Source organism: Salvelinus alpinus, chromosome 11 (genome assembly GCF_045679555.1).
Source record: "Salvelinus alpinus chromosome 11, SLU_Salpinus.1, whole genome shotgun sequence".
Classification (NCBI taxonomy): Eukaryota; Metazoa; Chordata; class Actinopteri; order Salmoniformes; family Salmonidae; genus Salvelinus; species Salvelinus alpinus.
Genome location: NC_092096.1, coordinates 46,388,070 through 46,411,830, shown reverse-complemented (window position 1 = coordinate 46,411,830; position 23,761 = coordinate 46,388,070). Strand labels below are relative to the sequence as shown.

Genomic DNA, 23,761 nt, shown 5'->3' with positions numbered 1-23,761 from the left:
TTACAGCCCCTCCCCGTTCCACAACGGCCTTGGTCTCATCTGTCGGTGGACTTTCTTACCGATCTTCCTCCGTCTCAGGGGAACACCACGATCCTGGTCGATCCTGGTTCTCTAAGTCCTGCCGTCTTCTCCCGTTGTCCGGTCTCCCTACGGCCCTACAGACTGCGGAGGCCCTATTCACTCACGTCTTCCGGCACTACGGGGTGCCTGAGGACATCGTTTCTGATCGGGGTCCCCAGTTCACGTCCCGAGTTTGGAGGGCGTTTATGGAACGTCTGGGGGTCTCGGTCAGCCTGACCTCGGGTTATCACCCCGAGAGTAATGGGCAGGTAGAGAGAGTGAACCATGAGGTGGGTATGAGGTGGCTCAGAACTCACTCCGCCACTCCTCCACGAACATGTCACCGTTTCAATGCGTGTTGGGCTACCAGCCGGTCCTGGCACCGTGGCATCAGAGTCAGACCGAGGCTCCTGTGGTGGAGGAGTGGGTGCAGCGCTCTAAGGAAACCTGGAGGGCCGTCCAGGAATCACTTAAGCAAGCGGGTGGACGGCAGAAGAAGAGCGCTGACCGCCACCGCAGTGAAGCTCCGGGGGACAGGGTCTGGCTCTCGGAACCTGCCCCTCCGCCTGCCCTGCCGGAATCTGGGGCCGCAGTGTGTGGGGCCATTTAAAGTCCTGAGGAGGATAAACGAGGTGTGTTATAGATTACAACTCCCTTCCTATTATCGCATTAACCCCTCGTTTCATGTGTCTCTCCTCAGGCCGGTGGACAATCATCAGTAGATGCAGAAGTCGTTTCATTTTGTTGTCCACCACTGGGGCCATACTGTAGTTTCTCCTATGTCAGATTTGTAACCCAGTGTATTTTGAATGAATGCCTCTGAATAATGAGTGAGAGTGTGTCAGCTGTTATGGGTGACCAGGTTATCTACGGGAATCATCCAGACAGTTGGGAGGCATGATACATCAGTATATAGTTGTCTGAAAAGGGTGAGGACGATCTTGTCCCTTTGAACTATGATACATATCGCAAACACCAGTGGTTAATGCGTCTGACCAAGGACTTGGGCATGTCCTTCGTCGACAATTTTGACTCCTTCTGGAATAGGCCTGGCTACTTTGTGGAAGACGGAATTCACCTGGGTGAAAATGGCTCCCGGCTGTTGTCATCAAACATGGGAAAGGTTGTTGGTCAACTAAATTGATATGAGGACAATATTAACATTACATGTAAGTCAGTTTTTACCATCTCCTCTTTGGTCACTGTGAGAGTTCCACATGTTGTATCTGAAAGTGGTGACATGCCTAATGGTGCTAACCGGAGAAATGTCATTGCTATTCCTACTCTGTTTTCTTTTCCTAATATGTATAATCGAATCGTTGAGTATCCTGCTGTTCTGAAATCTCAAAGTATTGAAACGCCGTATGATTTTAAATGCAGAAAATGTTAAACATTTTTACATCTTAATATTCATAGTTTATTACCTAAAATGGATCATGTCAAGATCTGGGCCTCTCAGGCAGACCCTGGTATTTTTATTGTATCTGAGACCTGGCTAACTGATAAAACCCTGGACTCTGATGTTGCTATGCATGGTTACAATGTGTTTAGGGCTGATAGGAAAGGCAAAGGTGGTGGTGCTGCTATTTACACAAAGAATCGTATTTCTGTGTCTCTGTTAAAGGCTACTTCCAGTCCTAAACAATTTGAATTGTTGGCTTTAAGTTTTCAGTTGTGCTCAAACTCAAGAATAACAGTTCTAGGAATCTAGTTACTAAATAAACTCATTGATTTAATTGCCATTTTTATTACCCCAGAGGTGTTGACCGCTGGAGATTTTAATCTTGCATGGGGAACGCAGAATGTTGATTGTCTAAATGATTTTTGTACTAATCTAAATTTGACCCAGCTGATTACAAAGCCCACTCGTCCAAACTTAAAGGACCCTACGAAATCGACTTTGATTGACCTCATATTTACAAATACTCCAGATAAATATGCTGGGAGTAGGGTATTTGCATGTGTCAGGGATATACGGATGCCTCGATCCAAATCTCGTTTAATCAACAAGAGAAATGTTTAACATTTCAATGAACAAGCCTTTTTTTGTGACCTTTATTTTTATGACTTTGATTGTATTGCATCTATACCTGACCCAGAGTTGGCTCTGAACCACTTCTCAAATGTTTTGTAGATAAACATGCTCCCTTTAAAAAATTTAGAATAAAAAATCGGTCTTGCCCTTGGTTCAGTCAAGAGCTATCTGAAATCATTCACAACAGAGATGCTGCCTGGGCCGAAGCTAGATTCACAGACTCGGGCCCAGACTGGCAGTCTTTTAGGCGGTTGAGAAATCTGTGTGTAAAACTGTTTAAAAAAGCTAAATCTGATTGTTATGTTAATACACTATCTGAATGTACAGGGAAACAAGCAAACATTTTGGAAAGCTGTTAAACCACTGAAGGGTTGTATCTCATCGTCTCTCCCCCAATAAATTAATAGAGATTCTGGCCCTATTACTGACAAAATTGATGTCATTAATGCATTTAATCACCATTTTGTCTCTGAAGGCATTTTATTTGAATGTATTTCAAAGACAGCTCTTGAAAAGAGTAGTTTGGATGTAGATGGTGAAAATCTATTGAATGATACTGAAAATGCTAGTGATAAAGAAGTCCTGGATGCTTTGTTAACGTTAGACAAAAGAAAATCCACAGGGGCTGATCATTTGGATCCTAGTCTGTTTAAGTGTGCAGCACCCCTTATTGATGGCTCAGTAGCCCACATTTTTTATTTAACATTGTTATCAGGAAGTATTCCAAAAGCTTGGACATCCACATGCTGCCACTCTATAAGGGTGGGGATACAAATGATCTAGACAACTATTGCCCCATTTCAGGACTACCTTGTTTAGCTCAAATTCTTGAATCCTTGGTTAATGTACAACTTCGTTCCTTTTTATCTGATCATTGTATTCTTAATATAAACCAATCAGGGTTTAGGCTTGGGCATAGTACTGCCACAGCAACCACTCTAGTTGTTAATGATCTTGTCAATGCCTTGGTTGCTAAAAAGAGCTGTGCTGCCTTGTTTATTGATCTGTCAAAGGCGTTCGACACTGTTGATCATTCTGTTTTGCTGAAGAAATTATCAAGAGTAGGCCATGGGATATACAGCCTGTTTATGGTTTCAGAATTATCTTAGCAACAGAACTCAGGCCATCTTGATACATTTCTTGAAATTCAAAAAGATGTTCCTCAGGGTTCAATTTTGGGTCCATTATTGTTCACTTTGTATATTAATGACATAGGAAACACTGTTAATTATTGTAGCATTCATCTCTGTGCAGATGACACAGTTTTGTATTCCTGTGCCACCTCAGTGCAGCAGGCCATTTGTGAACTTCAGCATGACTTTGATTAAATTCAGAAATCACTTACATATCTTAAATTAGTGTTAAATACGAGTAAAACCAAGCTCATGCTGTTCTCTAGGTCACGAAATGTTGACCCTGAGGACCTGCATATTTGCACTATAAATGGAGCCCAAATTGAGCTTGTTTCTCAATATAAGTACCTGGGTGTCTGGATTGATGACAAGTTATCCTTCGTAACGCATATAAAACATCTGACTAAGAAGTTAAGATCCAAGATAGTTTTTTTATATGGAAATAAATCATGCCTTAATATTAAAAATAGGAGAAAGATTGTTCAAGCAACGCTTCTCCCTGTATTGGATTTTAGTGATATTGTTTACATGCATGCGGCAATCTCTGTTTTAAAACCCTTGGACGCAGTCTACCATTCCACAATACGCTTTATCACAGGGGACAATTTTAGCACTCATCATTGTAGTCTGTATAAAAATGTGGGATGGACCCCTCTGTCTGTAAGAAGAGAGCTGCATTTTTTTTATTTTATTTACAAAGCAATCTTACAGAAACTCCCTTCATATGTTATCTTCCTTAATTGAGATAAGAATAATAAGTTACCAAACCCGTTCACAGGAATGGATAAAACTAGAGATCACTTCAGTCTCCACAGATTTAGGAAAATCCGCATTTAGTTTTTTTGCCCCTAATTTGTGGAACAAGTTCACTGCAGCTAGATGTACTGGTGCACCTCAGATTTCAGTCCAAATAAATGCTTCATAGAGTTCAAGTAACAGGCACATCTCAACATCAACTGTTCAGAGGAGACTGGGTGAATCAGGCCTTGGTCGAATTCCTGCTCAGAAACCACTACTAAAGGACACCAACAAGAAGAAGAGACTTCCTTGGGCCAAGAAACATGAGCAACAGAACATTAGACCGGTGGAAATCTGTTCTTTGGTCTGATGAGTCCAAATTTGAGATTTTTGTTTCCAACCCTCGTGTCTTTGTGAGACGCAGAGTAGGTGAACGGATGATCTCCACATGTGTGGTTCCCATCGTGAAACATGGAGGAGGAGGTGTGATGGTGTGGGGGTGCTTTGCTGGTGACACTGTTAGTGATTTATTTAGAATTCAAGGCCCTCTTAACCAGCATGGCTACCACAGCATTCTGCAGCAATACTCCATCCCATCTGTTTGCGCTTAGTGGGTCTATCATTTGTTTTTCAACAGGACAATATCTCAACACACCTCCAAGCTGTGTAAGGGCTATTTGACCAAGAAGGAGAGTTATGGAGTGCTGGATCAGATGACCTGGCCTCCACAATCACCCGACCTCAATCCATTTGAGATGGTTTTGGATGAGTTGGACCGCAGAGTGAAGGAAAAGCAGCCAACAAGTGCTCAGCATATGTGGAAACTCCTTCAAGAAAAATATATTTTGATTTGTTTAACACTTTTTTGGTTACTACATCATTCCATATGTGTTATTTCATAGTTTTGATATCTTCACTATTATTCTACAATGTAGAAAATAGTAAAAATAAAGAAAACCCTGGAATGAGTAGGTGTGTCCAAACTTTTGATAGGCACTGTATATTGTTGTGACGTCCGTCGTTGAATGAGTGAGACCAAAGCGCAGAGTGAAAAGTGTTCAGGATAATTTAATAATGAAACACCAACAAAACAATATAAATATAAACTATATAAACAAACGTAAAGTTCTGCAGGGCTCTCAGCTACTGTGCAAAAACAACTTCCCACAAACTAGGGTGGAAAAACAGGCTGCCTAAGTATGATTCCCAATCAGAGACAACGATAGACAGCTGCCTCTGATTGGGAACCATACCCGGCCAACAAAGAAATAGAAAACTAGAGAATTAAATTAATTTGATCCTCTATTGCCTTTTCTTCCACCCAAATCACACCCTGACCTTACCAAATAGAGAAATAAAAAGGCTCTCTAAGGTCAGGGCGTGACAATTGTGGAAGAAAAGGCAATAGAGGATCAAATTAATTTAATTATCTAGCTCTTCGAGGTCACAATAGTTACTTCGTCTGCTATGTTATGGACATGTTCGTTTTTGAGATACCTCTTAGCACCCAACACTCCCGCTGAATTGTCCAGAACAGGATTCAAACATGTCTGATAGAATTTGGAATATGTGGCATAACCAAAATAATTTTGTTTTCCTATAACTCCCCCAAGAGCGCTACTTGCTGACAGAATTGGAAGAATTGCAGTATAGAAAGCTCATGTTCATCAAAATGAAGACTCAAATATTTACAATCGCTAGTAAACTCAAGAAACCCTCACCAAAACACTTCTCTTAGAACCTGGTTCTTTAAAAGGAATTATCTGTGTTTTTTCCCTGACTGATCATGAGTCTCCATGTTATGCACCAATTGACTGCACATAATAACATTTTCTAAAGGTCTTCAGTTCAGTTTATGTCATCAAATTAATATAATCAGCATATAGGAGGATACTTAGCATTTCATCATCACATCATACTCCAATATTTAACTCTTAAATTTATGTTGCCAAATCATTAATAAACATAGCAAACAAAGTCAGTGATACGGCGTCTCATTGTTTTATACCTGGGGGTGTGGGAAACCAATCTGTATGATATTCTTTAACACGCACACAGGCATTTGGTTTGTAGAGAGACTGCATTGTGTGATAAAATTTCCCATCAACCCCTGTCTTTATCAAACTATTGGTTAAAAGACCCCTATTTACAACATCTAACGCTTTCTGGAAATCATTGAAACATACAAAAGTAGGCTTATTTTCCTTTAGTCAATTTGTGACTATTGTGTAGACTGAGAAGATATGGTCGATACAGCCTCTGGATTTAGATTTTGTTCTTCCCCCAGAATGTTTTGATTTTCCAAAAAGGTCATTAACCTACTGTTGAGGATGGATGAATATCCATTATAGACCATACTTAGTAAACTTATGCCTCTATAGATCAGTGGCACTCTCTGGTAATTTTTTAAAGTTTTGTAATGGGTTTCACTCTACAGTGAATCCCAGTTGTTTCAATGGATGTTCTAGGGTAGGGGTTTTAGTTCTTGTCCTCGAAGGGCCACAAAGGTGTTACATTTTTACTCCAACCCAACATTTACACACCAGATTAAAATAAACAACTAATAGTCTTCACTATACACCACATTTACAAATTGTTTAATAAGATGTGTGTTAGTGTTAAGTGTGATGCAAATTCAGCCCTACAGGACTGGAACTGCCCAACCCTGGTTTAGGGGGAAAACTCACCATGGGACCTGGGGGTCCATGGGGCCCAGGTGCTCCAGGTTGGCCAATAATCTGCATGTGAGAGGGAGACATTCCAATCAGGTTGAACCAATATAACTCACATGGTTAAATAATCATGTGGTCATACACTGACAATTTGACCAAGCAGGCCTCTGAAGTGGAGTTCACTTACTGAGGGCCCTTGAGGACCAGACAGACCGGAATCACCCTTATCTCCTTTCAATCCATTGACGCCCTAGGAAACAGGACATTCATTATGACTTACTAAAGAAGGCTGCCTCAAAGTGTTCAAGACAGTCGGCATATCTTATCTATAGTGCTGTCCTACAAAATAAGTATAGTGATAGTTCTCGAAGTTGAAGCTATTTGCTTTCTCTTATTGAAGTCAAGAATAATTGTATATGTGTTAAGATTAGTGGAGAGACTCTTACTGGTAAACCAGGTAAGCCAACAGTTCCTTTTTCTCCAGATGTGCCAGGGATTCCCATGTCTCCTTTGGAACCTTTAAAACCCTGGGAAACAGTATATAGAGTAATCAGAATGACAATTCAAATGGGAAAATGTAATTGCAGGGGTATTAAATTAAATTCCTGGAGGGCTGTTCCGGAACTTTGGCGACTTTGGGCTGGATGTGTCAATGTGTTCATACATGCATAATCTATGAGCAGAATTCCCGTTTTAGCTCAATTAGACACAAAATCCACAGTTTGAAGCAACTGTTTTCTTAAATCTGTGTGGCGCTCTTTACCCTAGATTTTCCCACATGTGGGCAGCCCCCTAGCAATTTGAGTTCTAGCCAATGAGCTTCAGCCCCTCACCATTTAAGTGACAGCTAGCAAGATACACACAGCAGAACAAGAGAAAGAGCAATGACGTGGTGCACATATCTGCACATATGTGATGCAGTATGCAATTTTCGGGGACCACTTTTAGCTCGTGAGTGCTATTTTCAGAACTACTGGCTAAAAAGTATACAAAAGTACCAGAGAATCTCTTTAAGGTCAATGTGTCCAATGTACAAATCTTAAAGAATGGCTTTTGATGGCCTTTATCTTTACCATGCATGACTGGGTACTGAGACTTCTTGGGTCTACTTACCATTTCACCATCCAGCCCAGGGAGGCCAGGCATGCCTTGATCTCCCTGAATCAGAGAATGGATTGTAACAAACGTATAGCAAAAATGTATAGTGACTTGTTGCAGACCTGGGTTAAAATATTATTTTAATCACTTTCACATACATTTAGAAGTAAAAATTTTGATATTTTTTCACTTGGAAAATATTGGCATGTATTTGAAAATACAAATATATAAATACTCCCATGCATTTGAACCCAGGTCTATTTGGTCATAGGGTTCTTTGAAATAATGTATTTGAAACTAGTAGGCTATTTATAAAAATATATAAAAAAATACTTTCAAATAATTCTAAAAGAAGTTGTGAATTCGGTAACACATTTGAAAATAAGTAACAAATACCTAAATACGCATGTATTTGAATCCAGGCCTGATCTGTTGTGACAAATTGAGTGGATTATCCATTGTACAGTGCTTTCAGAAAGTATTTATACCCCTTGACTTATTCCACATTTCATTGTGTTACAGCACAACAAATGAATTAAAAACATTTAAATATTTATTTTTTTCTCACCCATCTACACACAATGCCACATAACGACAAAGGCAAAACATGTTTTTAGAAATGTATGCAAATGTATTGCAAATGAAATACAGAAATCTAATTTAAATATGTGTTCACACACCTGAGTCAGCAAATACAGAGGTGTGTCTTTCTGGGTAAGTCTAAAAGCTTTCCATTCCTGGATTGTGCAACATTTAGCCCATTATTCTTCTCAAAATTCGTCAAGTTCTGTCAAATTGGTTGTTGTTCATTGCTAGACAATGCGGGCCTCATTGCGGGCCCCGGACTGGGCACCCTTGCTGCGGGTCCCAGACTGGATACCCTCGCTGCGGGTCCCAGACTGGGCACCCTCGATGCGGGCCCCGGACTGGGCACCCTCGTTGCGGGCCCCGGACTGGGCACCCTCGTTGCGGGCCCCGGACTAAGGACCGTCGCTGGGGGCTCCGGACCGGAGACCGTCGCTGGAGGCTCCAGACAGGAGACCGTCGCTGGAGGCTCCGGACCGGGGACCGTTACTGGAGGCTCCCGACTGGAGACCGTCGCTAGAGACTCCGGACTGGGGACCCTCGTTGCGGGCTTCGTGCCATGACTCCTCACTGGAGGCTTCGTGCCATGGATCGTCACTGGAGGCTTCGTGCCATGGATCATCACTGGAGGCTTCGTGCCATGGATCATCACTGGAGGCTTCGTGCCATGGATCCTCACTGGAGGCTTCTTGCCATGGATCATCACTGGAGGCTTCGTGCCATGGATCATCGCTGGAGGCTTCGTGCCATGGATCATCACTGGAGGCTTCTTGCCATGGATCATCACTGGAGGCTTCGTGCCATGGATCATCACTGGAGGCTTCTTGCCATGGATCATCACTGGAGGCTTCGTGCCATGGATCATCACTGGAGGCTTCGTGCCATGGATCATCACTGGAGGCTTCGTGCCATGGATCATCACAGGAGGCTTGCTCCGTGGAGCCGGAACAGGTCTCAACGGACTGAGGAGACGTACTGGCAGCCTGGTGCGTGGAGCTGCCACTGGGCTTACCAGGCTGGGGAGACAAACAGGAGGCCTGGGTCTGGGGGCAGGCAAAAAACTTTTGGGGGGGCTGCCTCTCGTGCTTGCTCTGTTGCCGTGACTCCTTGTAGCGAAGTTGTTCCTCCCTCGCTACTTCAGCTTGGTTCCATGGCAGGGTCTTGTCCCCTGCCATAACCTCCTCCCATGTCCAAGATGTCCTCCATTCTCTCTTCTCCCGAGCCCAAGATCCCTGCTCCTCCTGGCCACGCTGCTTGGTCCTTTGATGGTGGGTAGTTCTGTCACGGCCGTCAAAAGAAGTGGACCAAAGTGCAGCGTGGTGAGTGTACATTTCCCTTTTTATTTAAAATGTCGCCAACAAAACAACAAACGAAAGAAACAACCGTGAAGCTTACAAGGCTATAGTGCCACAAACAAAGTTAACTACCCACACTGAAAGGAGGGAAAAAGGGCTACCTAAATATGATTCCCAATCAGAGACAATGATAGACAGCTGTCCCTGATTGAGAACCATACCCAGCCAAGACATAGAAATAAAAAAACATAGAAAACAAAACAGAATGCCCACCCCAAATCACACCCTGACCAAACCAACTAGAGACATAAAAAGGCTCTCTAATGTCAGGGCGTGACACTCACCTTCCTTTAGACCAGGGAGACGGTGAGCTGCAGCTCATGTCCATTGTGGTTCGAATCCTGAATACCAACACGAGGGGGAAAACAAACTCCCCTCTCAGACAATTACTGAGACAGCTGATTAGCTGTATTGAGTAAAATAACTAGAAAAGCGAATCTAAGTGAGACTATTCTACTTCGCTCATCACCAATGGGAACCGTCGACACGCCTGGCTAGCCATCTTCCAGAGTGAACAACAGTAGAGAATGGGAAAGGGGAGACTCCTTTCGGACAATCAGAGCCATACAGCTTGTCACTGAATGGCCAAAAACCTTCCTAAGGAAGGCAGGTTCCGACCGAACAAAGGAACTCACATGTAAATACATTCATGATTTATTATTCCAAACGGGTGGGGGTTCGTGCGCAAACTATATGATTACTATGAGAATAGTTCTGAAATGTATCGACGATAAGTGTCTTTCTCTCCTTCTCTCTCTCTCTCTCCCTCTCCATGTTGTTGTGTAAAAAGCCACCATATTGTAAAAGTCCGCTAGGGACCTTTTCTCATGTATTAAGTGTGTATGTTATCCTGTTACTATTTATTTAGCTTGTAAATAAATAATGAAACCATTTCTGTAGTACTGAATTATGAGTAAAGATGGGGTTTTTGCAGATGCATGAGGTTACGACTGTTCAGAATAATGATATGAGATAATGATTAATAAGATGACTGTTTATCAATGAAATAGATATACAGTGGGGAGAACAAGTATTTGATACACTGCCGATTTTGCAGGTTTTCCTACTTACAAAGCATGTAGAGGTCTGTAATTTTTATCATAGGTACACTTCAACTGTGAGAGACGGAATTTAAAACAAAAATCCAGAAAATCACATTGTATGATTTTTAAGTAATTAATTCGCATTTTATTGCATGACATAAGTATTTGATCACCTACCAACCAGTAAGAATTCCGGCTCTCACAGACCTGTTAGTTTTTCTTTAAGAAGCCCTCCTGTTCTCCACTCATTACCTGTATTAACTGCACCTGTTTGAACTCGTTACCTGTATAAAAGACACCTGTCCACCCACTCAATCAAACAGACTCCAACCTCTCCACAATGGCCAAGACCAGAGAGCTGTGTAAGGACATCAGGGATAAAATTGTAGACCTGCACAAGGCTGGGATGGGCTACAGGACAATAGGTAAGCAGCTTGGTGAGAAGGCAACAACTGTTGGCGCAATTATTAGAAAATGGAAGAAGTTCAAGATGACGGTCAATCACCCTCGGTCTGGGGCTCCATGCAAGATCTCACCTCGTGGGGCATCAATGATCATGAGGAAGGTGAGGCATCAGCCCAGAACTACACGGCAGGACCTGGTCAATGACCTGAAGAGAGCTGGGACCACAGTCTCAAAGAAAACCATTAGTAACACACTACGCCGTCATGGATTAAAATCCTGCAGCGCACGCAAGGTCCCCCTGCTCAAGCCAGCGCATGTCCAGGCCCGTCTGAAGTTTGCCAATGACCATCTGGATGATCCAGAGGAGGAATTGGAGAAGGTCATGTGGTCTGATGAGACAAAAATAGAGCTTTTTGGTCTAAACTCCACTCGCCGTGTTTGGAGGAAGAAGAAGGATTAGTACAACCCCAAGAACACCATCCTAACCGTGAAGCTTGGAGGTGGAAACATCATTCTTTGGGGATGCTTTTCTGCAAAGGGGACAGGATGACTGCACCGTATTGAGGGGAGGATGGATGGGGCCATGCATCGCGAGATCTTGGCCAACAACCTCCTTCCCTCAGTAAGAGCATTGAAGATAGGTCGTGGCTGGGTCTTCCAGCATGACAACGACCCGAAACACACAGCCAGGGCAACTAAGGAGTGGCTCCGTAAGAAGCATCTCAAGGTCCTGGAGTGGCCTAGCCAGTCTCCAGACCTGAACCCAATAGAAAATCTTTGGAGGGAGCTGAAAGTCCGTATTGCCCAGCGACAGCCCCGAAACCTGAAGGATCTGGAGAAGGTCTGTATGGAGGAGTGGGCCAAAATCCCTGCTGCAGTGTGTGCAAACCTGGTCAAGAACTACAGGAAACGTATGATCTCTGTAATTGCAAACAAAGGTTTCTGTACCAAATATTAAGTTCTGCTTTTCTGATGTATCAAATACTTATGTCATGCAATAAAATGCAAATTAATTACTTAAAAATCATACAATGTGATTTTCTGGATTTTTGTTTTAGATTCCGTCTCTCACAGTTGAAGTGTACCTGTGATAAAAATTACAGACCTCTACATGCTTTGTAAGTAGGAAAACCTGCAAAATCGGCAGTGTATCAAATACTTGTTCTCCCCACTGTATCTTACAGAGTTTAATTTGGGAGATGGTAACTCTTTAAAACAACCTCTTCCGTGGTGCACCAAATCCTAATGAGTGAATTGTTACACTATTAATTTAACCTCTCTTGGGTAGGGGGCATTATTTTCACGTCCGGATGAAAAGCGTGCCCATAGTAAACTGCCTGTTACTTAGGCCCAGAAGCTAGGATATGTATGAAATTGGTAGATTTGGATAGAAAACATTGTAATTTAGTTTCTAAAACTGTTAAAATAATGTCTGTGAGTATAACATAACTGATATGGTAGGCAAAACCCCGAGGAGAAACCGTACCCCATAAAAAAATATATCAGCCAACCACTATTTTCAATGGCTGTCACTTTTATTATAAGGCAAAGTCCTCCCAGATTGCAGTTCCTAGGGCTTCCATTCGATGTCAACAGTCTCTAGAAAGAGTTTCAGGCTGTTTCTTTGGAAACATTTGCCAGAAATTGTAGTTTTTCTAGGTGGCTCCCATTTTGGCTGTAGTGTTTCCAAGCGCGTGAATGAGAGCGCGTTCTTTGGTATTTTTCTCCGGTAAAGACAATAACGATTCTCCGTCTTAAATTTGATCGTTTATTTACATATTAGGGTACCTAAGGTTTGATTATAAACGTTGTTTGACTTGTTTGGAAAAGTTTATTGGTAACGTTTGGGATTCATTTTGTATGCATTTTGATGGAGGGAAACTGGGTGGATTATTGACTGAAGCGCGCCAGCTAAACTGAGTTTTTATGGATATAAAGAAGGACATTATCGAACAAAATAACCATTTGTGATGTAACTGGGACCTTTTGGAGTGCCAACAGAAGAAGATCATCAAAGGTAAGGCATTTTTTATATCGCTATTTCCGACTTTCGTGTCACACCTGCCTGGTTGAAATATGTTTTTCATGGTTTTGTATGCAGGGCGCTGTCCTCAGATAATTGCATGGTGTGCTGTCGCCGTAAAGCCTTTTTGAAATCTGACACAGCGGCTGGATTAACAAAAAGTTAAGCTTTATTTTGATGTATGACACTTGTGATTTTATGAAAGTTCAATATTTATAATTCTGTAGTTTGAATTTCGTGCTCTGCAATTTCACCGGATGTTGGTCAGGTGGGACACTACCATCCCACCTGCCCATAAGAAGTTAAATCGGGTAACAATTAAAGATAGTTAGTAGATTAAATAAATAACAGTCAAAAGATTAATGAAAGTAAAGTCACAACAATATGTACCCATTGTTCCTCTTTAGTGCATTCAACTATATGTTGCAAGTAAAAGCCTTAGGTAGCAAGTTGATACAATTCCAAGTCTGGAAGGTTAAAACCACCCTCAAAATTATATTTGCCCATATAAAGTCTGTTATGACTGAGTATACTTAAAAAAATCTCTTCAGTGGGGCAATTAGTATTACCGAAAATACATTTTAAAAAACTTTCATACTTTTGAATAATGGAATAGTTAGCTTTAAAAATGTGTTGTTTGTTACTCATTAAGCATCCTAAGTTATTTAATATTTGTTGATATCCTCTTAAAGGATTGCTGTAAATCGTCTTTTTATTTTTCCTATTGCCATTATTTTGTTTATTTCCACATTCATTCTGTAACCTGAGAGTTTTGAGTAATATAAAAATATTTATAGCAAAGGGGCATTGAGTTCTCAATGTTGGTCGTGTATATCAGGAGATCATCTGCAAATAAATTTAGTTTATATTCATATTTACCAATACTGATACCTGTTACATTTAAGTCCTGTCTAATTATTTCTGCAAGCGATTCAATTGCAAGTGCAAACATGAGGGGAGAGAGAGGACATCCCTGTCTTGTGCCACTTTCTAAAGAAATTTCATCAGACAATGTATTATTCATGTATATTTTAGCTTTAGCATATTCATAAAATATTTGCATTAAATGTATTATTTCAGCTGGAAAGTTGAAAGCTTCCAAAGTTTTGAATAGAAAAGGGGTGTGAATTCTTTCTGAAGTCACTGTATGTACTCTGTGTTAGCTACACGTGTCAAATGCACACACACACACACACACACACACACACACACACACACACACACACACACACACACACACACACACACACACACACACACACACACACACACACACACACACACACACACACACACACACACACACACACACACAATGTACTGAAGTTAAAACAGACCCATGATTTCAATACAATGATGGATTACCTTGATTCCCGCTGTTCCTGATAGTCCAGGAGGTCCAGGGGGACCCTAAATTCACAAGATTTTTTTGTTATTAAGATTGTATACATGAAAAAGACAGAGGTTGGCGTCAATTCCACTTAAATTAAAAGTCAGTAACCATGTTTCTTTACAACCATTTTTATGCAAGTGAAGTCAGTACCTATTGGATAAAAAAAACTCATGACAGGGCTGATGGAAACAGCAATTGGCTGTACATTTTCTTAAATGTTGGTAAAACAAAAATCCGTTCAAAAGGAGCAGATACATTTTTTGTTGGTGACGTAAAAAAGGGTTTCTCAAACCTGGTCCAGCCCCCCCCCGCCCCCCCGCTGCATGGTATCAGCGAGCTGTTTGCTACAGATGTGGGATCTTAATTTGAGCCAGTTTACTAGAGGAATCAGGAAATGTAAATTATTATGTGTATTATGATTAATTTACATTTTGTAGGGGTTGATACATTTTTTGTAAGGGAAAGCCAAGTCTGATATTCCAAATAAGTATTTTTATACCTCAATACTAGTTTAAAATATCCTGTTTTGCAGTATAGTTTTCCTTTTACAGGGTGATTAAATTAAGATCCTACATCTGTATAGCGCATATGCCAAGACCAGACTGGGCACATTTGCTGTTTATTGCAGAAATTCAAAACCATCAACAAAGAAAAAAATCAGGATGGAAATATATAAAACTTCTGTTGTTGTTTTGTCGCCCCCTCATCAATCTCCACACAATACCCCATAATGACAAAGCAAAAACAGTTTATTAGAAATGTTGGAAATGTTGGTACTGTTACTCAGTACATTGTTGAAGCACCTTTGGCAGCAATTACAGCCTCGAGTCTTCTTGGGTATGACGCTACAGCTTGACATTCCTGTGTTTGGAGGGTTTCTCCCATTCTTCTCTGCAGATCCTCTCAAGCTCTGTCAGGTTGGATGGGGAGCGTTGCCGCAGAGCTGTTTTCAGGTCTCTCCTGTGATGTTCGATCGGTTCAGGCTTTGGCTGAGCCAGGCTTTGGCTGGGCCACTCAAGGACATTCAGAGACTTGTCCCTAAGCCACTCCTGCGTTGTCTTGGCTGTGTGCTTAGGGTCGTTGTCCTGTTCGCCCCAGTCTGAGGTCCCAAGCGCTCTGTAGCAGGTTTTCATCAAGTATCTCTCTGTACTTTGCTCTGTTCATCTTTCTCTCGATCCTGACTAGTCTCCCAGTCCCTGCCACTGAAAACATCCCCACAGCATGATGCTGCAACCACCATGCTTCATCGTAGGGTTGGTGCAAGGTTTCCTCCAGACGTGATGCTTGGAATTCAGGCCAAAAGAGTTCAATCTTGGTTTCTTCAGACCAGATAATTTTGTTTATTCATGGTCTGAGTGTCCTTTAGGTGCCTATTGGCAAACTCCAAGTGGGCTGTCATGTGCCATTTACTGAGGAGTGGCTTCTGTCTGGCCACTCTACCATAAAGGCCTGATTGGTGGAGTGCTGCAGAGATGGTTGTCCTTTTAAGGCTCTGTCAGAGTGACCATAGGGTTCTTGGTCACCTCCCTGACCAAAGCCCTTCTCCCCCGATTGCTCAGTTTGGCTGGGCAGCCTGCTATAGGAAGAGTTGGTGGTTCCAGCCTTCTTCCATTTAAGAATGAATGAGGCCACTGTGTTCTTGTTGAACTTTAATGCTGCAGAACATTTTTGGTAACCTTCCCCAGAACTGTGCCTCAACACAATCCTGCCTCGGAGCTCTACGGACAATTCCTGGCATCATGGCTTGGTTTTTGCTATGACATGCACTGTCAATTGTGGGACCTTATATAGACAGGTGTGTGGCTTTCCAAATTATGTCCAATCAATTGAATTTGCCACAGGTGGACTCCAATCAAATTGTAGAAACATCTCAAGGATCATAAATGGAAACAGGATGCACTAAAGCTAAAGCAATTTCGAGTCTTACAGGAAAGGATCTGAATACTTATGTAAATAACGTGTGTTTTTTATTTTGATATACATTTTCAAAAATGTCTAAAAACATGTTTTCGCTTCATCATTATGGGGTGTTGTGTATGGATTGATGAAGATTTTGTATTTATTTAATCCATTTTAGAATAAGGCTGCAACATAACAAAATGTGGAAAAAGCTTAGGGGTCTGAATACTTTCCGAATGCACTGTATATCTTGATTACATAAGTATTCAACCCCCTGAGTCAATACATTTGAGAGTATTTGTTAGTATTTCTGGGTAAGTCTCTAAGAGTTTTGCACACCTAGATTGTACAGTATTGCCATAAGAAAGGGGTTGAATACTTATTGACTCAAGACAAGACATTTCAGCTTTTAATTTTTAATACATTTTCTAAAAACATAATTCAATTCATAACTCAATTTTAAATTCAGGCTGTACCGCAACAAAATTTTGAAATAGTCAAGGGGTGTTAATACTTTCTGAAGGCACTGTGCATATTTCATACAGTAATTATTGGGATTTGAACTCACAATCTCTTTGTTCATGGCATACCGATCTTCCTGCTATGCCAATGACTGACTACACCTGTATTGCTACACTTTGCACTTCAAAGTAAATATCAGCTCTGTTAAAAGTACACTCAAGTACAACTATTGTATTTATCATAGTGATTGAGGAGTAACATTAAAACAGAGTAATATGCCCCACCAACATTAGACAACTATACAGAAATCCTTAAAATTGCTGAAAAATATTAATCAAATAAATTATGAGATGAACTGATAATTGACACAGAAATGGTGATATAGCAGGAAGGTCAGAATGCCGCGAACCAAAAGGTTGTGAGGTAAGGAAACCTGAATAACAATTACTCTATACATGAACATGCACAATATAATCATGTTCAGTACCAGTCAAAAGTTTGGACACACCTACTCATTCCAGGTTTTTTATTTGAATACTATTTTCTACATTAGAGAATAATAGTGAAGACGTCAAAACTATGAAATACCACATTTGTAATCATGTAGTAACCAAAAAAGTGTTAAACAAATCAAAATATATTTTTGATTTTAGATTCTTCAAACTAGCCACCCTTTGCCTTGATGTCAGCCTTGCACAATTTTTGCACACTCTTGGCATTCTCTCTGTAAAGAAACCAGTACTAAAGGACACCAATAAAAATAAAGAAAAACCCTGCAATGGGTAGGTGTGTCAAAACGTTTGACTGGTACTGTATGTCAACCTGTGTCAAATATCTAAGTTGAAAACATTGTATGTTAAAAGCACTGTTTGTGTGTGTAACCAGTTGCACAGCCTTTTTTAGTTAAGATGCCAAAATAATAGTTGAGACGAGTTGAGCAAACACATCATTTTATGTTCACTGAATTAAGTTTGGCCCAACTAAACATTTTAAATTCAGGTAACACTTTAACCGAAAAGTTGAGTAAACAAAAAAAGGCTGTAGAACCAGTTACTTAGTAATAATTAATAGATTTTTTTTTGTAACCAGTGTAAGGGTCTATTTATAGCTACGTTCATTTGATAGCTGAACTTTAATATAAATAGAAGTTACAAAGAAACCTGGGATGATCTTAAGCCAGAAAAGTTGTTCCACACATTACAATATGAAACAATCTGTTGATACACATGAACTTTCCAGGTAACACATGAATGGGGCAACATGGTAGCCTGAGTGCCAGTCTGTTTGTGCTCTCATGCCAACTCCTTTTCACTCATTGTCATCATGCCAAACAGCTTGACAGCAATGGAGTTGGAAAGAGCACAAACAGATCTAGGACCAAGCTAGGAACATGGTGGTATACTCACATGCACTTCAGTTTGAATAATTTGTGGGAGATAATGTCTAGTGTCTTTCAATGATTAACAACATTTTGATGGACTTAGACAATTCAATACATTTCTTTCACACTTGGGTGACCACTCCCCATCTGAAAAAGTTTACGCAATCTCACAGAAGCACAAACACGCAATTTAGGATTTGACGTTGTATTAGTGTTAAAGGGGGGGCTGAACATTTTTTAGCTTTTTAGAATCGTTTGGATTCAGTGGCCATCACTGAATCCAAATGAGAGTTGGCTTAATGTGGGTGTTTGTTTTTTTGGTGTTGTGTGTGTGTTCGCACATGGGAACTGAAGTGTTTGTGCATTCACTCTGCCATACAAGCCAAAACAGCACACGCACAGTTACAGTCACTCACCCTTCTAGATAACTTGAAACAGTCTAACCAGGTCTTGTGTCTGGAAGTAGCCTAGGCTAGCTAGTGCTAGCCAACTTCTTTTGCCAATTAGCTTCAGCCGGCTGGTGTGCGACCGTGGCAAAGTTGGTTTAACTTTGGATAGGCCATTCCAGGGCTAGTTATGGACCATCCATAAATTACACAATGTAAATGGGATAATATTTTTATGTTGCACACCTTTTGGTTTTCTCATTAAATGCTTTCAATATTTGTATATGTATTTCTACAACTGTTGCGTAGCCTTTATTCTGTGACATACCATGTTTTCCTAATCATCTCGCTAATATCAGTTTTGGACAAGACTGACTATGCTTCTACACCTGCATTGCTTGCTGTTTGGGGTTTTAGGCTGGGTTTCTGTACAGCACTTTGAGATATCAGCTGACGTAAGAAGGGCTATATAAATAAATTTGATTTGATTTGATGACCAAAATGATCCTATTATCAAGTGTAAACTTGATAATTATCCTATTAACAAGTGTAAACTTGTCGTAAATTTTGACACTGGAATAAATGTTTCTAACTTATATCGATGCCACATAGACCGATTTCAAAGGAGAAGTAGCTCTTTTGTTTCTTTATGCAACAATGCGTGGGGGGAAAAAGTATTTAGTCAGCCAACAATTGTGCAAGTTCTCCCACTTAAAAAGATGAGAGGCCTGTAATTTTCATCATAGGTACACTTCAACTATGACAGACAAAATGAGAAAAGAAAATCCAGAAAATCACATTGTAGGATTTTTAATGAATTTATTTGCAAATTATGGTGGAAAATAAGTATTTGGTCAATAACAAAAGTTTATCTCAATACTTTGTTATATACCCTTTGTTGGAAATGACAGAGGTCATACGTTTTCTGTAAGTCTTCACAAGGTTTTCACACACTGTTGCTGGTATTTTAGCCCATTCCTCCATGCAGATCTCCTCTAGAGCAGTGATGTTTTGGGGCTGTTGCTGGGCAACACGGACTTTCAACTCCCTCCAAAGATTTTCTATGGGGTTGAGATCTGGAGACTGGCTAGGCCACTCCAGGACCTTGAAATGCTTCTTACGAAGCCACTCCTTCGTTGCCCGGGCGGTGTGTTTGGGATCATTGTCATGCTGAAAGACCCAGCCACGTTTCATCTTCAATGCCCTTGCTGATGGAAGGAGGTTTTCACTCAAAATCTCACGAAACATGGCCCCATTCATTCTTTCCTTTACACGGATCAGTCGTCCTGGTCCCTTTGTAGAAAAACAGCCCCAAAGCATGATGTTTCCACCCCCATGCATCACAGTAGGTATGGTGTTCTTTGGATGCAACTCAGCATTCTTTGTCCTCCAAACACGACGATTTGAGTTTTTACCAAAAAGTTATATTTTGGTTTCATCTGACCATATGACATTCTCCCAATCTTCTTCTGGATCATCCAAATGCTCTCTAGCAAACTTCAGACGGACCTGGACATGTACTGGCTTAAGCAGGGGGACACGTCTGGCACTGCAGGATTTGAGTCCCTGGCGGCGTAGTGTGTTACTGATGGTAGGCTTTGTTACTTTGGTCCCAGCTCTCTGCAGGTCATTCACTAGGTCCCCCCGTGTGGTTCTGGGATTTTTGCTCACCGTTCTTGTGATCATTTTGACCCCACGGGGTGAGATCTTGCGTGGAGCCCCAGATCAACGGGGATTATCAGTGGTCTTGTATGTCTTCCATTTCCTAATAATTGCTCCCACATTTGATTTCTTCAAACCAAGCTGCTTACCTATTGCAGATTCTGTCTTCCCAGCCTGGTGCAGGTCTACAATTTTGTTTCTGGTGTCCTTGACAGCTCTTTGGTCTTGGCCATAGTGGAGTTTGGAGTGTGACTGTTTGAGGTTGTGGACAGGTGTCTTTTATACTGATAACAAGTTCAAACAGGTGCCATTAATACAGGTAACGAGTGGAGGAAAGAGGAGCCTCTTAAAGAAGAAGTTACAGGTCTGTGAGAGCCAGAAATCTTGCTTGTTTGTAGGTGACCAAATACTTATTTTCCACCATAATTTGCAAATAAATTCATTAAATATCCTACAATGTGATTTTCTGGATTTTCTTTTCTCATTTTGTCTGTCATAGTTGAAGTGTACCTATGATGAAAATTACAGGCCTCTCTCATCTTTTTAAGTGGGAGAATTTGCACAATTGGTGGCTGACTAAATACTTTTTTGCCCCACTGTATGTGTTAGTTGGGAAAAGAGGATGAGGAGCAGGGGAAGGCCGGGTAGGGTTGGGTTCATGTTGGGCCAAAGGTGCATAACTCATATATCACACAGACAGAATAGAGGTGAATTACCGTCACTGTAATAGTGGTAATCTTCTGTGGTCCGCCGGGGAGGAGGGGAAAGATAAGATAACGGGTTAAGCACCAAACAAACCTATGTGTCAGCAAGCTTTTTATTTCTCCCTCCTTGCTAAGCTAGTGTACAAACTGTTCCAGATGGAATTTGAACTGTCTGGAAAATTCAAAAACATTGTACAGTACACCCAGTTGGCTAATGGCTACTTTGGCCAGTGTAGGGTCACAAGCAATTTCCGATAGCAGGAAAAAAAAGGATATTGTCATAATTTCATCTTTCCTCAGAAGCACTAAAGTATACCCATTCAAGTCCATTAAGACTATGTAATAAAATATATATATGGATGCTGTAAATTTGACATGATTGTGGTGGGTGCCACATAAAACATATTTCACCATTAATCCAAGGTAAAATAGTACTTAGGTTAAATAGAGGGAGATCAAAACAACTCATCTAACAGAAATAAAGAAATACAGCTCAAAATGTACTACATACAGCAGGTAAAGAATTGCCAGAAAACAATGTTTAACTAAAGCTAGAGAGTAGACCATGATGTTTCTGACCTGTAAAGCCTCTTGGATGTTACCGTTGTAATCAATGATTTCAGTGGCTCCTTGGTCACCTTTCTGCCCAGGGGGTCCCTGTGTGCGGATACCATTTACAGTTGAAGTCGGAAGTTTACATACACTTAGGTTGGAGTCATTAAAACTCGTTTTTCAACCACTCCACAAATTTCTTGTTAACTTTTCTAGGGTCAGGGGCAGTATCCTGAATTTCCGCCTGTCTGACGTGCCCAAAGTAAACTGCTTGTTACTCAGGCCCAGAAGCTAGGATATGAATAGAATTGGATAGAAAACACTCTGAAGTGTCTAAAACTGTTACAATAATGTCTGTGAGTATAACAGAACTGATATAGCAGACAAAAACCCGAGGAAAATCGAACCGGAAACTTTTTGGGGGAGCTCCGAATTACTTCCAATGCAATGCTATTGAAAGATCTAATTTCCACCTCCCAGATTGCAGTTCCTATGGCTTTCACTAGATGTCAAGAGTCTTTATACAAGGTTTTAAGGTTGTTGTTTTTTTTTAAATGAAGAAGTATTTGTAGTCGTTCCAAGTTGAGTGCCAGGGCAAAAGTACTCTTCTTGCGCACGTGGACGCGCTTTTCGTTCTTTTCCTTTGCAATTGAACATAGTAATCTCCATCTGAAATATGATAATTTATTTAGATATTAGACAACCTGAGGATTAATAAAAAACATTGTTTGACTCGTTTGGACGAACTTTGCTGGTAACTTTTTGGAATCCTTCATATGCACGTTGAAGGACTGGATTATTGAATTCAATGGCGCCTACTAAACAGTGTTTTTGAGATATAAAGAAGGACTTTATCGAACAAAACGACCATTCATTGTGTAGCTGGGAGCCTTGGGATTGCAAACAGAGGAAGATCTTCAAAAGGAAGTGATATATTTAACCGCTATTTGCTATTTCGTGACACCTGTGCTGGTTTGGAAAATATGCTAATGTGAGGCGCTGTCCTCAGACAATCAAATGCTATGCTTTCGCCGTAAAGCCTTTTTGAAATCTGACAACGCAGTTCGATTACCAAGATTCTAAGATAAAGAATCATGTATGACACTTGTATTTTCATGAATGTTTAATATTACGATTTTTTATTTTGAATTTGGCGCGCTCCGATTTCACCGGATGTTGTCGAATTTGATCCCGCTAGCGGGATCTCCGCGCTAAGAGGTTTTAAGAAACTATAGTTTTGGCAAGTCGGTTACGACATCTACTTTGTGCATGACACAAGTCATTTTTACAACAATTGTTTACAGACAGATTATTTATCTTATAATCCACTGTATCACAATTCAAGTGGGTCAGAAGTTTACATACATTAAGTTGACTGTGCCTTTAAACGGCTTGGAAAATTCCAGAAAATTATGTCATGGCTTTAGAAGCTTCTGATAGATGAACATGGTAGCTTTTGAGTCAATTGGAGTCAATTGGAGGTGTACCTGTGGATATATTTCAAGACCTACCGTCAAACTCAGTGCCTCTTTTCCTGACATCATGGGAAAATCAAAAGAAATCAGCCAAGACCTCAGAAAAAAATTGTAGACCTCCACGAGTCTGGTTCATCCTTGGGAGCCATTTCCAAACACCTGAAGGTACCATGTTCATCTGTACAAACAAACAATAATACGCAAGTATAAACACCATGGGACCACGCAGCCGTCATACCGCTCAGGAAGGAGACGCGTTCTGTCTCCTAGAGATGAACGTACTTTGGTGCGAAAAGTGCGAATCAATCCCAGAACAACAGCAAAGGACCTTGTGAAGATGCTGGAGGAAACCAGTACAAAAGCATCCATGTCCACAGTAAAACGAGTCCTATATTGACATAACCTGAAAGGCTGCTCAGCAAGGAAGAAGCCACTGCTCCAAAACCGCCATAAAAAAGCCAGACTACGGTTTGCAACTGCACATGGGGACAAAGATTGTACTTTTTGGAGAAATGTCCTCTGGTATGATGAAACAAAAATAGAACTGTTTGGCCATAATGACCATCGTTAAGTTTGGAGGAGAAAGTGGGAGGCTTGCAAGCCGAAGAACACCATCCCAACCGTGAAGCACGGGGGTGGCAGCATCATGTTGTGGGGATGCTTTGCTGTAGGAGGGACTGGTGAACATCACAAAATAGAT

At 41.0% G+C, this 23,761-nt stretch overlaps 1 protein-coding gene across 1 annotated transcript in view; it reads right to left on the bottom strand.

Moving 5' to 3' along the window:
• LOC139534252 (collagen alpha-1(XXV) chain-like) overlaps positions 1-23,761 on the bottom strand; it is a 147,744-nt gene that overhangs the window by 23,574 nt on the left and 100,409 nt on the right. The window contains exons 17-23 of the mRNA XM_071333253.1: positions 21,614-21,691; positions 21,047-21,070; positions 14,513-14,557; positions 7,752-7,796; positions 7,085-7,165; positions 6,826-6,888; positions 6,654-6,704 (exon numbers count right to left, since the gene is read on the bottom strand). Of these exons, the coding sequence (XP_071189354.1) occupies positions 6,654-6,704; positions 6,826-6,888; positions 7,085-7,165; positions 7,752-7,796; positions 14,513-14,557; positions 21,047-21,070; positions 21,614-21,691 (387 nt within the window). The remainder of the gene's footprint in view (positions 1-6,653; positions 6,705-6,825; positions 6,889-7,084; positions 7,166-7,751; positions 7,797-14,512; positions 14,558-21,046; positions 21,071-21,613; positions 21,692-23,761) is intronic.